This window comes from Crocodylus porosus, unplaced genomic scaffold (assembly GCF_001723895.1).
Source record: "Crocodylus porosus isolate Cpor-Errol unplaced genomic scaffold, CroPor_comp1, whole genome shotgun sequence".
NCBI lineage: Eukaryota > Metazoa > Chordata > Crocodylia > Crocodylidae > Crocodylus > Crocodylus porosus.
The window spans coordinates 60,212,390-60,224,360 of NW_017728886.1; the positions used below are offsets into that span (position 1 = coordinate 60,212,390).

Below are 11,971 nucleotides of genomic sequence, written 5' to 3' on the forward strand. Positions count from 1 at the left end.
CACTTCTGGCTTTCCAAGAGCCCCGCTCAGAGGGAAGCACATTTCCAGAAGCTGATTTATGGGCATAAAGCATTTGTTCCTAGGCAGATCATTGTCGGGTGCATCCGGGTTCGGTCAGACTAAGGGAATCGCCAAGCAGCGCGAGTCCCAGCCCGCCTGGCAGGATAAACAAAGTAGCACTAAGCATCATAAATAAAATGGCAGCACAATTGCATACTCATCGATTTCCAGCGCCGGCATCGGCAAAACAATCGCCCAGAAAACCAGATAGCCACAGCCCCGGCCCCAGGCGAGGAGGGTTTCTCAAAGCCGCTCCAATCATTACAGTATAAAAGAATAATCAGAATAAAGCCTCCTCCGTGCCGCTGTTTGATCATAAAGGACCAAGAGAATAGCAGCATACAGAGGCTTTAGCAGGGGCTCAGGCCAGCCGAGACACACGACATCTCTACGGGACAAAAACCAAACCCCAATAATCAGAAACTCTCTGCTGTGTTGGCTGCCATGAGATACTTCGGTATTTTCCGCTGCAAATTGAAACAAAGGGGGGAAGGCAGCTTGATTTCAGCGCGCGCGCGCGCGCACACACACACACACACACACACACACACCCTTCAGCCTTTTCTCCTGACCTTTGCCTTGACCAGCAATAACTCACCACATAAATGAACAATCAACGGAAATACCTTAAAATAAAATCCATCCTTTCTAACGAAGCATCGCGTCCTATCAGCTCGCCAAGAATCTTTCCATAAGGACCCAAGGCTGCAAACCGAAATGGCAGGCTCTTGCAAGGGAGGAAGGGGGTGGTGGGAGGGGGGGGGGAATAATAGAAAGCAGTTCTTGCTCTGAACAGAAACTGGAAAAGCGTAATCACAGACGAAGCCAGCCCGGGTCTCCACTCCAAATGCCACAATAATGCGCTGTATTATGTGCTCACGTGGTCATACGTCAACTTAAATCCTTTTATTTGAAATAGGGATCGGTGAAGGAACAACATTTCTAAACGCAATCCTCTGATTTTGAAAGCCTCCACCAAACCCATTAAAGAAGAGTTTTAAGAGAAAAAATATGTATCAGGCGATGGAGCTGATTGCATTTGTTTTCTCCCACACTAATAGTTCTTTACACAAAATCACAGGCAAGGTAAGAGGAATTGTTTCCATATTATGGGATTACATTGCACTTTTCTATTAACCCTAATTAACTGACTTTTCCTTAAATTGACCTGCAACACTGAACCACATCTAACAGCGGTGAGCTTTGCAGTCCAGTAAGAAAGTCAAATCTTCATACCATTCTTTCAATAAGGAACTCCTTAATGACTAACAGTCTTTCCCACCGCCTTCTCTATACTGCTATTGTATGGGTCTTGCTTAACACCCACACTTTACATCAGGGCATCTGTAGAAACTTAAAAGAGCTATAATTACCTGACAAAGGCAAAAAAGAGTCTCTTCTAATACTATAGTTGATTTTTGTCCTTGTAACACACTATGCAGAATGCGTCTTCTTTCACTGGGGTGGATCCGAATTTTGCAACATCTTTTGGGACTTTCCTGTTAAACCTGCGCTTACGCATTGCCTATACAACTGCTTGAGTGATGCACAAAATTATAGGTTTCTGAAGATGAAAACAAATTGGAAAGAAATGATCTGACTCTCCAGGAAAAAAGAATCATCCTCACACCTCCCCCAAGTCAACTTGCAAAATGAACTGCTAATGTGAACACATACACTTCCTCCTAAGGCTGATCAGTTTTTAATATTTACACAGTACTTTAGATAACAAAAGAGACCTGGATTTCACAGAACTTTGTTGAAGACAGTTAAGGAAAAAATATGTCACTGTTCCAGGTTGGTGAATGAAGATTGGGAAGTTCTTGTCATAATTTTGCATTACAATATATGGATTCATTTAAATATTTCCAAGCCCCGCTCTAGAATTTTTAAGAAACTTTCAGGCTCTCCTTCTGTTGCCATTTTGCATCTTCGCCTCTACTTTAATGGATAGAAAGATAATTTTTGTGCAATTAATTTTATCACCTACGGACCTCATGGACAAACTGTAGATAATCTGATTTTGATTGCAAAGTGGAACCTAAGAGGCAGATGGAAGTTAAAGCCATCAATAATATTAGTAGACTTTACAACAGAATCAGCGTGACATTAAAACAGAAGGAGAATTTGCAATTTTTCAAATGGAAGTGACTTCCATAGTTATAGGGGCCCGCCAAGAACCTGAATGAAGAAATATCTGAGAAAACACAGCACGTTAGCCACACACAACATCTACACCTCCATAGCTCTTAAAGCTATCTTTAACCCTACTAAATTTAAAGCAAGGGTGAAATATGCAAAGAAGAATTTTTAGCTGATTTCAATAAAGTGCTTTTAGGTCTCATAAAAGACACATGCACACACACATGCACAAAGGGTTGGGGTTTTTTTTGTCAATAATGCAATTGAAATTAATGCATAATGAAGCAGAAGCTAAAAAAGCATAGTAAGTCTTCCGTGGGTCTCTTGTAAAAAGTTATCGACTGCTTTGACTCAAAAGCAGGAAGATAGCTTTAGAACTTGCAGTCCTGAGCAGATAGAAACTACAAAAGCAATAAATCACAATCATAAGTCAGGGGTTCAGCTTCAGCTTAAATGCCTTAACGCTAGCTCTGGCCATTGGTTTAAAAAAACTATTTCTATGAGCATCCTTATTTATATTAATGATCAAGTTAATGATAAAACTACTTTTTAACAATTAACTTAGTGTATGCAGTGGAAAAATTAATTCCTAGGAAAAGTAACTTCCTGATATATTAATTCCTTCTTTAGGGTGTGCGTTAGAAGAACGGAAAGAAAGTCTTTCAAACTTTACGGGGTCTTGGATCGCAGCTGAAAATGATTCCCTTTCATCGGTTCTGGAATTCATTTTCTTTGGTCAAGTATCACGATTACGAGTTTTCAAAGAGAAATTCAAAAGGACTTGAAAGCATCACCAGCCAATAGAATACAATGCTCCTGGAGATTCAGTATTATGTTTTACTAGCTCTACCAAATGCAGACCTGAAAACTTTCCTTTTTTATTTTTTAAAAGCTGAAAATATGCAGTTTCTCGGAAGGTTGATACTCTTTTTTTTTTCACGTGGCTTTGAGCTGAGACTCCAAGCAGCGATAACTGCAGAAGCGAAGTTTTAATCTGTGTGAATGAAGTGAGCCTCTTCGTGATAGATTTGATTTCAAATATTAGCATTGTAAGTAACCCTACACCTCTGATGTAAATAGATTCCAAAATACTTTTGCTCCCTCTCTTTCATGTTCATGCTTATTTCATTAGTTTAAAGGTAAGGCTAGCACTTCAGGGGAAGGTGGAGTTGGAAACACTAGTTCATAGAGATGTTTTAGTATTTCCTCTTTGCCTGGAACACTTGATAATTTGTACGGGCGTAAAGCTGTTTACTTGCATCCATGCACTGGATACGGATGAAGTTGGCTCCATTCGATTTTGTTAATCTTAAATCGGATTAAAAAGAAAAAAAAAACACTAAAAATCGAATGAAGCTATTTAAAGGCAACTTTACTGAGCCTCAGTGGACCTCGTGAATATTGGATTAATATTCAGAATCTGAAAATATTTCCGGACAAATGTTATAGGTATGTGAATCATGCTTGAAAATGCTTATTCTTCCCCCCCATAAAATGAGAATGAATAGACATTTTCAGTGTTTCCTTGTAAGAAAGGTTTCAGCAGCCTATTAAATCAACACAACAAGCCCTTGTAGCCCTGTAATTTATGGCTGCTTTTAAAAGGTAGTAATCCACAGTAATTGTACATCAGCATCCCAAAATAAGCAGGAATTTGAAATAACCGTATAACCCTCTCTCTCCTTTCATTGACAAAGAACACTAGCACTTTGAAAAGCATTACATTTCTATTACAGCCACGCATACACACACGTACACACATCCCCATACATACATTCATACATACACCCTCCAATAATGATTCTAACAACTGAATCATGAAACTAACTTAGACCCAACTGAATTCAGAAAAGGCCAGGATATACAAAATACCTGAAACTTATTTCGGATCCATTCTGGTGCACATATAGTCAAACAAAAGCCAGGTTTTCTAAAATAAGAGCAAATGAGTGACTCACACAGGAGTCACTACAAAACTACTCAAGTGAATCAAAAACAGCAAGCCACGGAAGCAACCCAGCATTATAATTGCTCCAACTACCCATCTCTTGCTCTGAGACTTTGATTTGGGAACCAAGAATGGCCAAAGAAATGATCAACCTCTTTCAATTACTTTTCACCCTTCCTGTCCCCAATGCCTTTAGAAGGCTGGCTATTACTAGGGGTTCCTATATTTCTTTGTCTGTCCGGACACACGCATTCACCAGCCCTAGAAGATGAATCGACTGAATCCAGAAAATTCCAACTAGGTTAAATATTTATCACAGCAGAGTCTCATTCTAACAGGTTATTTCTCTATGCAAGCACTAAGCAAATGACTTCTCGCCTATGGGTAAATTAAATCTTCCAGAAAGTATCCGCAAGTAGATTATCGTTCTTACCTCCCACAATTTCAGACCGTGGACTAAATTGTTCCCAGCTTCTATCATTCAGGGGATCGTCTTTTTCGGTGCCCAGGACTTCTGTAAACACGCAACAAGCAATACCTACATGAGAATGGTAAAGGAAGCTGTTTGTCCACTCAAAGACAGTGCTTGGTTTGCTTAAGACTTTTGAAAGGCTGCAATCGTGGAAATGCAGAGAGTAACTAAAGGGACTCCATTGATCACTGTAACATGTAAAATGTTATTTGCTACAACAATAAAGAGCACTGAGAAATATCTGAGAAACAAAAGCATGCTCTTCTTCGCAGACAGCTATGTTTTCTGTCTCCAAGTGTTTGGAAATCTTGTCATTTCAAACTCTCCTTACATGAATGTATGCTCTATTTTCCTCTGGGAAACTTTTGTTTAGGCTCATTTAATCATGAAGAGGCATTAAACACAACAAGTGGTATTCATTTTTGTTGAATAAAACAATTTTAATGTAGGACGTATTATATTAGCAATTTCTATTCAAATACTTAAGAATTCGGGCCCGAGTCTGTTCCCATTGAATTCAATGAAAAGTTTACAATGGATTTCAATGGGAGTGAACGGGCCCTCCAACTGTTTGCTGAGAACTATTTTGGGAGAAGAAAAAATCTAGAGCAGTGAGCACTTCCACGCTAGGGTTTTGGGGGTTTTTTTTAATTATTTTATTTTGTTTTATTTTATTTTTTAGTTAATAAGCTTATCCGCCCTGAAACCTCTCTGCTCAGATATTCCTTAAATATTTGTATTGCTTCGCATTTACATAGTATTTCTCGCATATTACCGTATACCTCCTGCACTCATTCTTCTTGATGTGATCCCACCTAGTGCGACCTAAGAGTCTCAGTAAAAGTAAACGCTAATAATTAAATAACGCAGTTTCTTGGAAGGATGTCATCTGAGCCTTGGCAAACATTAAGCCTGCCTTGGGAGAGGTTTTCGAGAAAGGACGTTAGCAGTTCCATAATTACTATAATAATTTTAAATTTTGTGTTGAACTGCAGTCGACATAAAGTAATGCAATAATCGCTTACTAGGCTGTTTATTGCCTTCTCATAAATTTCCTGCGCTGACTGCTAAAATCCACTCCCGCACGATCAGGACGTGGGAAGTGCCATTCGCTGGAGAGTGATCTCCAGGGCTGGGCGCTGTTACTCTTAGCTCCCATTCCCCGAAATCCAGGGGCCAGAGAGGGAACCTCGTCCTACAGCTCACTCCTAACCAACTGCCCCGTGACAAACTGCAAGAAAGAATTGATCCTCCCGTCTCGACTGGATTCCCTTCTCCCCTTAAAAATGGAATGTGTATCTCAAAATGGTGCCAGCGACTTCTGGCTATTTATTTTGGAGCTATTAAGCCACGCCAGGTTATTTTATACTGCCCCAATCCACAACTATACTTCTTCTTGAAAGAGTTGCTAAGTAGCAATAAAGCACTTTACTAACGCTATGACTTTTTTAAAAAAAATTTTGCTGTTATCCCAAACTCTAATATTCATTGCGACACTTTAACTTCGTACATAAATCGTTCAGACTAATGAGTCAGAGAGAAATTTGCCCATGACTTTCCTTTTACAATGCTCGCTGCCTTTCCATTGCTTTTTTGGCCCTGCATTAGGAGCCAGTGATTTATTAGCGCCAGGAAAATTGAACAAAGCAGTGCTCCTTCACTGTGGTATCCAGCCTTCCACAGTGTGAATTAGAACATTATCGAATGTGTTTGCCTGGGCAACACTTAATCACAAACAGCCATAATGTGACCACAAGGCAGCTAAAACAAAGATTTAACATTTCTAAATATTAAACTTGCTAAGTAAATGCGCGGCAGCCCTCCACAAAGCAAGCACAAGCAATTAAAGCAATCAAGCTAGAAAGGCACACTAGATACTCACCAACACAGTCCCTACTGCTTTCTTAGGGAGTCTAGAATCTTTCAAGATAAATCAGTTTTTTAAACTCAAATAAAAGGAAGTTGAGTTTCACTTCTGAGAGAATCACTCCTAGTGAGAACTGACGGCCACAGATCCATTGCTGACTATCTGCATTAATTATTTAATGAGTCACGTGACCCAAAGGATTAAAATTTCAATATCTACACAAGAACAGACGCAACACCTTTATCTACTAGTGCAGGGTTTCTCTTTTGCTTATTTAGGTCCCATAATCTCGCTTGGTTTTGACAGCTTTCCAGTTTCTTGGGAGATCATTTGGACATTAATAGTGCTGTGCTTGTCCTGCTGTAGCAAGATCAGGCAGGTCCTCAGTCCTAGCTTTAAATTAGTCATTTGAATCTGGGTTTTTATTGTCTGCAGTAGACTGTGTTAACATGCATAATTACAATCCATCCTTCTCGTAATTCTTAATATTACACACCGTAGTGTGATGGCAAGACTGGTAGTCTCTAATTTTGCCCCTATAATGCTCTTAAAAGTGACAAAAGAACCAGCTCCTCACAGTTGCTGAATACGGATCTGGTATTATCCGCGTCTGGAAAGAATTTTTCTACATTGCCATTTACACCTCGTATGGGAGAGCATGAAAGAGCTTTCCTATCTGTATTTAGGAAGTGTGCTGAGAAGGCACCCTCAGCCTACCTCCCTGGCCTTCAGCTTAGGGATGAATTTAAACCAGTGGGCCTCATTCCCATCTCTGACACCAGTGACTCCAGAGAGGTCAATAGGACCAGGACAGAGGTCAGACCCAGTCCCACTGTGTTTCCAAAAGCTCAGGGGAGAGTAAAACCAGTTCTGCCCATTCTGTGGGCCTTGGATGGGTTGTGATAGAGCAAGCAGGCATCAGGGTCCCCGTAGGACAGCCCTGGCTGCAAAAGGTAGAGATCCTATCAGGTGCTCATGGGATTAGCAAACCCCGCAAACCCAGGACCAGGGGAGAATGTGTTTTTGAAAGGCCTTGCAGGCTGTGTGCTGCAAAAGTCGTGGAGAGGGCCCCCAGCTCGCCATGTTTATTGCTCTTCGTGGAGATTGCTGTCATGGCTGTCACAGGATGCAGCCGAGAGGAGAGAACAATCTCTCCTCGATATTTTCATCCTGGTGAAAGGGAGGTGCTGGCGCAGCCCGATCCCCTCCCGCTGGCCCAGCGATCCCCAGTGGCAGGAACCAGTTCTTCTGGCCCCGCCACAAGACTGGCAGGGGCAGGAGAAGAGATCATGTGGGGCAAAAAAAAAAAAGGGAGTTTGGTGCCAACCCTGTGGAAACCTCCATCCGCGGGGGTTTCGCCCCTATTTCCCATCCCCAAAAGCAGCTAGCTCTTGGGGGGCAGCGCCCCTGCACTGTCCCAGCAGTGGGCAAGGTCCCAGCGCAGAAAGGTGCTAGCTAGTCCACACTGCAAGGCTCTCACAGTTCAGCTCCTGGTGTAATAAAACACTGGGCAGATCTGGCGGGGAGGGCTTGAAAAAGACCATTTTTCTCCCTGGAGGGGCGGGGGTTAGCGGCTGGGCTCGACCGGTGACAATCCAAGTGACTCGGACCTGATTTTGCCTTTATGTGAAATATGGACAAGCTTCCACCTCCAGCATTTTGCGCCGCTCTCCTTTGTGGCGAAAGCAGCTTCAATGCGCGAGAGGGACCCGGGGAAAGCAAGCCAGCGAGACATTTAGGTCCAAGTGCTGGATTAAAAAGAATACTGTCTTTAAAGGTCAAGGGTTTGCAGGGTCAGTCTGCTCCTCTAAAAAAAACAATTAATGGGATAGAAAATTTGTCCTTTCTGTGAACTCTCGGGGTTGCCCTAGCAAAGGGAGGACAATGAGAGAGCTTAAATCCGACGATGTAATTTTCCAAGTTGTTGTAACAGAGCTTATATATCAAACCAGAATCAGAGTCACACTCGCAGATCAGCCACCGTGCAGCTTAAAAATAAAGGGAAGGGAGGAGGGTAAAAACGAAAATGTACCTTAAATGATGATAATCTGCCATGTGATATTTTGCTGTCCGGGACTGAAACTCCACCAAGAAAGTATAATTTTTTTTAGCAGACAGCCAGGATGCTGTGTCTTTACACATGGCCACATTTTTTCCAGGAAAATCCTTTGCGTCTTCACAGACTTTTCCAAGAGAATGCCTTTCAGAACCGCTGTTGAATTACAAAGAAGTATTTATTGTAGGAGGTGATTAATGGTTCTCAGTAAAATTGCTATTTTCAGCGTGATTTAATTTTGTTTTACAACGGGAAAAATAGGTTTTTAAGCACAATCCTCAGAAATAAAGCGTATCTTTTCTGGTCCCTTAAAAATGTTAGGACTGGGATTTTTCATCATTCTGTACTAATTCTGTTTAAAATAAAGTGGAGAGGAAATTCTATGCCATAAAGCAAACAAAGAGCCAGGGGTGGAAGAGAGGGAGATAGCAGTAGTAACCTCACTTTCAAATCTGTTCTGTTTCCTATATAATGAGGCATCTGACATGGGTAAACATTTTAAGCTTTAGTAAACAGCAATATGTTAAGGGAAACATACTATTCAGGCCTGTTTGTTGTTCAGTTTAAAGGCAACACTGTTTGCTAAATGTATTTGCAACCGCCACAGCTTTGAATTGGACCATACTCTTCCAGTGACATGTTAAATTTTTCATTTAAATGATACCTATCCTTGGACAGGCAGCGATGCTTACAATATTGTGTTTTCTTACAGAGAGAACTGTGGCGTGTTGCAGTCCTGGAACCAATTCGTGCTGGCCTCACTCCCTTCAGCATCATTGATTCGAATTTAGTATATGCTGCTGTGAGCGTGGAGAAAAAACATTGGCCCTCAATTCTCCTCTAGGAGGAATACAGCGATGGACGACCCGCTGGCAAGTTTTCCTGCTTAGTTGCAATAGGCCTAGCCAGTTCTTGAGAAAGTTTTATGAATATCCTTACGAATTAAAACGTTAGACAAATCATTTCCTCTTACTGATTGCCTCTCTGATACCGTATTTCTTAACTATGCAGGACAGTGAAAAGGTTCATCTGTATGCGACACACCTGAATAACCTTTTCCATAAACATTTCGACCAGATTTATCAATTAAAACTCTGGCTTGACCAGAATTTCATTAAGTTCTTACAGCGTTCTCCAGGCATTTCAAAATACGCATCTTCAACACAGGCAGGCAAGGAAAGTAAGGAAACTTCTGTCATCACTCATATATTTTCCCTTACAACGTGCTGCTCAGTTGAAAAGGCACAATAAATGCCAAATGAACGAATAAGTAATGACTAGCTACTTATCATGGATGGCTTTGTTATCATGGCTAACTGTGTACCTTTACTACAGCAGAACAGCTCACATCAGTCCATTGGCTCATGTATGAGTTCCATTTCTCTGTACACAGAGGGGGAGATGGCTAAAGGTTTATACATGAATAGACAGACTCTGAGGTTGTTGCTGAAGGGTACAGCTCACCAACTCACCTAGGCAATACATAACACCTTTCCTTGTTTCATAGTGCCCTGGGATTCTTTTGTTGTTGTTGTTCCAACATGGCCGCAGGACTTAAGCATGTGCTTAGCTAAGCTTGAAACGCAACAGTATGAACAAGATCAATTCAGTTCAAACGTACTAAGCTCTTACTTTTTCAGTAATGGCGGCAATCTCAGTAAAGCAGAAAGTGTAGGAAACGGAACTACAGGAATTTGTGTTTGAAGCCTTTAATTATTTTGTACAGAACATTTTGTTTATTACCAGCATTGGGCACTATATACATTACACCAAAAGCCACAAATTGTACACGGACCCAAACGATTTAGAGGGTGCCAGATATGAAGACAGCAACAGCCTTTATAGCAATATATATATATGTATATATATGTGTGTATGTGTATATATATATATATACATATATATATGTGTATATATATATGTATATAAATAAATGCAATAAGGGATATGGGGGACACTAGTATATCACAACTACCGCAAGGGGCTACACTTAAAACAGTTAAATTACTCTCGATACATCAAACATTTCCCCTCAGACTGTAGGGGGACAGCTTTCATAAGAGCTTTTAAAACCTCCATGAAATAAGATCTGCTTTCTTGCGTGTGCGTGTGTGCGTGTGTGTACATGAGAATCCACGAACATTCCACGAAACAACACAATTCAAGTCACTGTCTTACACAAGTGTCTCACAAATTCGTAGTTTTGTTTGTTAACCGCATTTTATTTGGAAGTGATATATACAAAAAGAGTCCTTCTTAGGTACAGAATCAATCCATTACAACTTCCAGCCCTCTGCAATACTGAGGCTACAGAGGATTTCCATAAATAGAAAAAAAATGACGGTAATGGGATCATTAGCTGTATACAATGTAGACTTTTTTTTGTCCAGGTTTTGGTTTCAACACGTGCCCTTGTACAGAGCACGTTCCTTCTTCTGACTTTTTGTTCTGGGTTTTTTGTTCCTTTTTTTGTTTCTTGTTTTTACACAGTTGTTTGGTCCGAATGGTCAACCACCAGCAACAAAAATAGGCAGCTGGGGAAAAAAAACACAAACAAACATATATTTCTCTCTCTCTCTGTATCAAAAATAATTATAGCGCTGAGGAGTTTGGTGTGGAGCCATCCAGCTGATGGTGGCCCGCTGTCTGTGCTTTGGATGGCTGACTAAGGGTGGAGGAGTTGGAGGAGCGCATCTTGGTGTTAGGCAGTTTGTGGTCTTTCTTCCACTTCATCCTCCTGTTCTGGAACCAGATCTTGACCTGGCGCTCGGACAGGCAGAGCGTGTGCGCGATCTCAATGCGTCGCCTCCGGGTCAGGTACCGGTTAAAATGGAACTCCTTCTCCAGCTCCAGGACCTGCTGCCTGGTGTAGGCAGTGCGAGACCTTTTGGGCTCCCCTCCGGTGTAATTGGGATTGACTGGGCGCAAGAAAGCAAGGGAACAGAATCATTACAGCATAACTCCACACCCGGCTCCAATCAGATCCAGAACTGCGAAAGGAGGGGAAGGGGGGGGGGAGGGAAGGGAGCAAAACCCTTTTCACGGGCTGTTGACAATAGGAAACAATCGAGGAGCAATAAAAAATGCTGATGGGCATTTGGGCGAGAGAAGAGCTTCAAAGTCGCGCGGCCCAGAGCCGCTGCCAGGGCGCCTCAATTTATGGGGGCTCTAATTGCTGCCCGAGCAGCCGGGCGGCTCGTAAATCTTTGCCTAAAGGGCCCCGGCTACAAAGGGCGTCTCGCCTGAGGCCGGCAAGTGGGGATCGGCCCTGCCCGGCCCGGCCGGCCTCCCCGGGACTCACCCGTGCTCACATGGATCTTCTTCATCCAGGGGTACACCACAGGCTCCTTGCCCTTGGCGCCACCCAGGCTCTTGTCGGGCAGCAGGGCGCAGCCGGGGCCGGCCGCGGCCGGGGCCGCTTCGCAG

General features: G+C 42.2%; 3 protein-coding genes and 1 long non-coding RNA gene across 10 annotated transcripts in view; 1 reads left to right on the forward strand and 3 right to left on the reverse strand.

Moving 5' to 3' along the window:
* LOC109310095 (homeobox protein Hox-A3) overlaps positions 1-8,611 on the reverse strand; it is an 18,124-nt gene extending 9,513 nt beyond the window's left edge. The window contains exons 1-3 of one of the 7 annotated variants that reach the window (XM_019535110.1): positions 8,522-8,611; positions 4,584-4,664; positions 1,434-1,624 (exon numbers count right to left, since the gene is read on the reverse strand). The gene's annotated coding sequence lies outside the window, so the exon portion shown is untranslated. Of the gene's footprint in view, positions 1-217; positions 659-686; positions 824-1,433; positions 1,625-4,583; positions 4,689-8,521 lie in introns of those variants that run through there. The other 6 variants (XM_019535118.1, XM_019535092.1, XM_019535101.1 and 3 more) reach the window with 6 other exon arrangements.
* Positions 1-9,507, forward strand: part of LOC109310179 — a 12,962-nt gene extending 3,455 nt beyond the window's left edge. The window contains exons 2-4 of the long non-coding RNA XR_002101151.1: positions 980-1,146; positions 2,833-3,251; positions 9,258-9,507. This is a non-coding gene — a long non-coding RNA (uncharacterized LOC109310179). The remainder of the gene's footprint in view (positions 1-979; positions 1,147-2,832; positions 3,252-9,257) is intronic.
* HOXA7 (homeobox A7) overlaps positions 8,646-11,971 on the reverse strand; it is a 29,791-nt gene continuing 26,465 nt past the window's right edge. The window contains exon 4 of the mRNA XM_019535239.1: positions 8,646-8,701. The gene's annotated coding sequence lies outside the window, so the exon portion shown is untranslated. The remainder of the gene's footprint in view (positions 8,702-11,971) is intronic.
* On the reverse strand, positions 10,986-11,970 carry HOXA4 (homeobox A4; the record flags this gene model as incomplete). Its single annotated transcript, XM_019532516.1, has 2 exons — positions 10,986-11,463; positions 11,847-11,970. Coding segments are annotated over 2 exons (450 nt in total), but the record flags the coding sequence as incomplete, so codon positions are not given.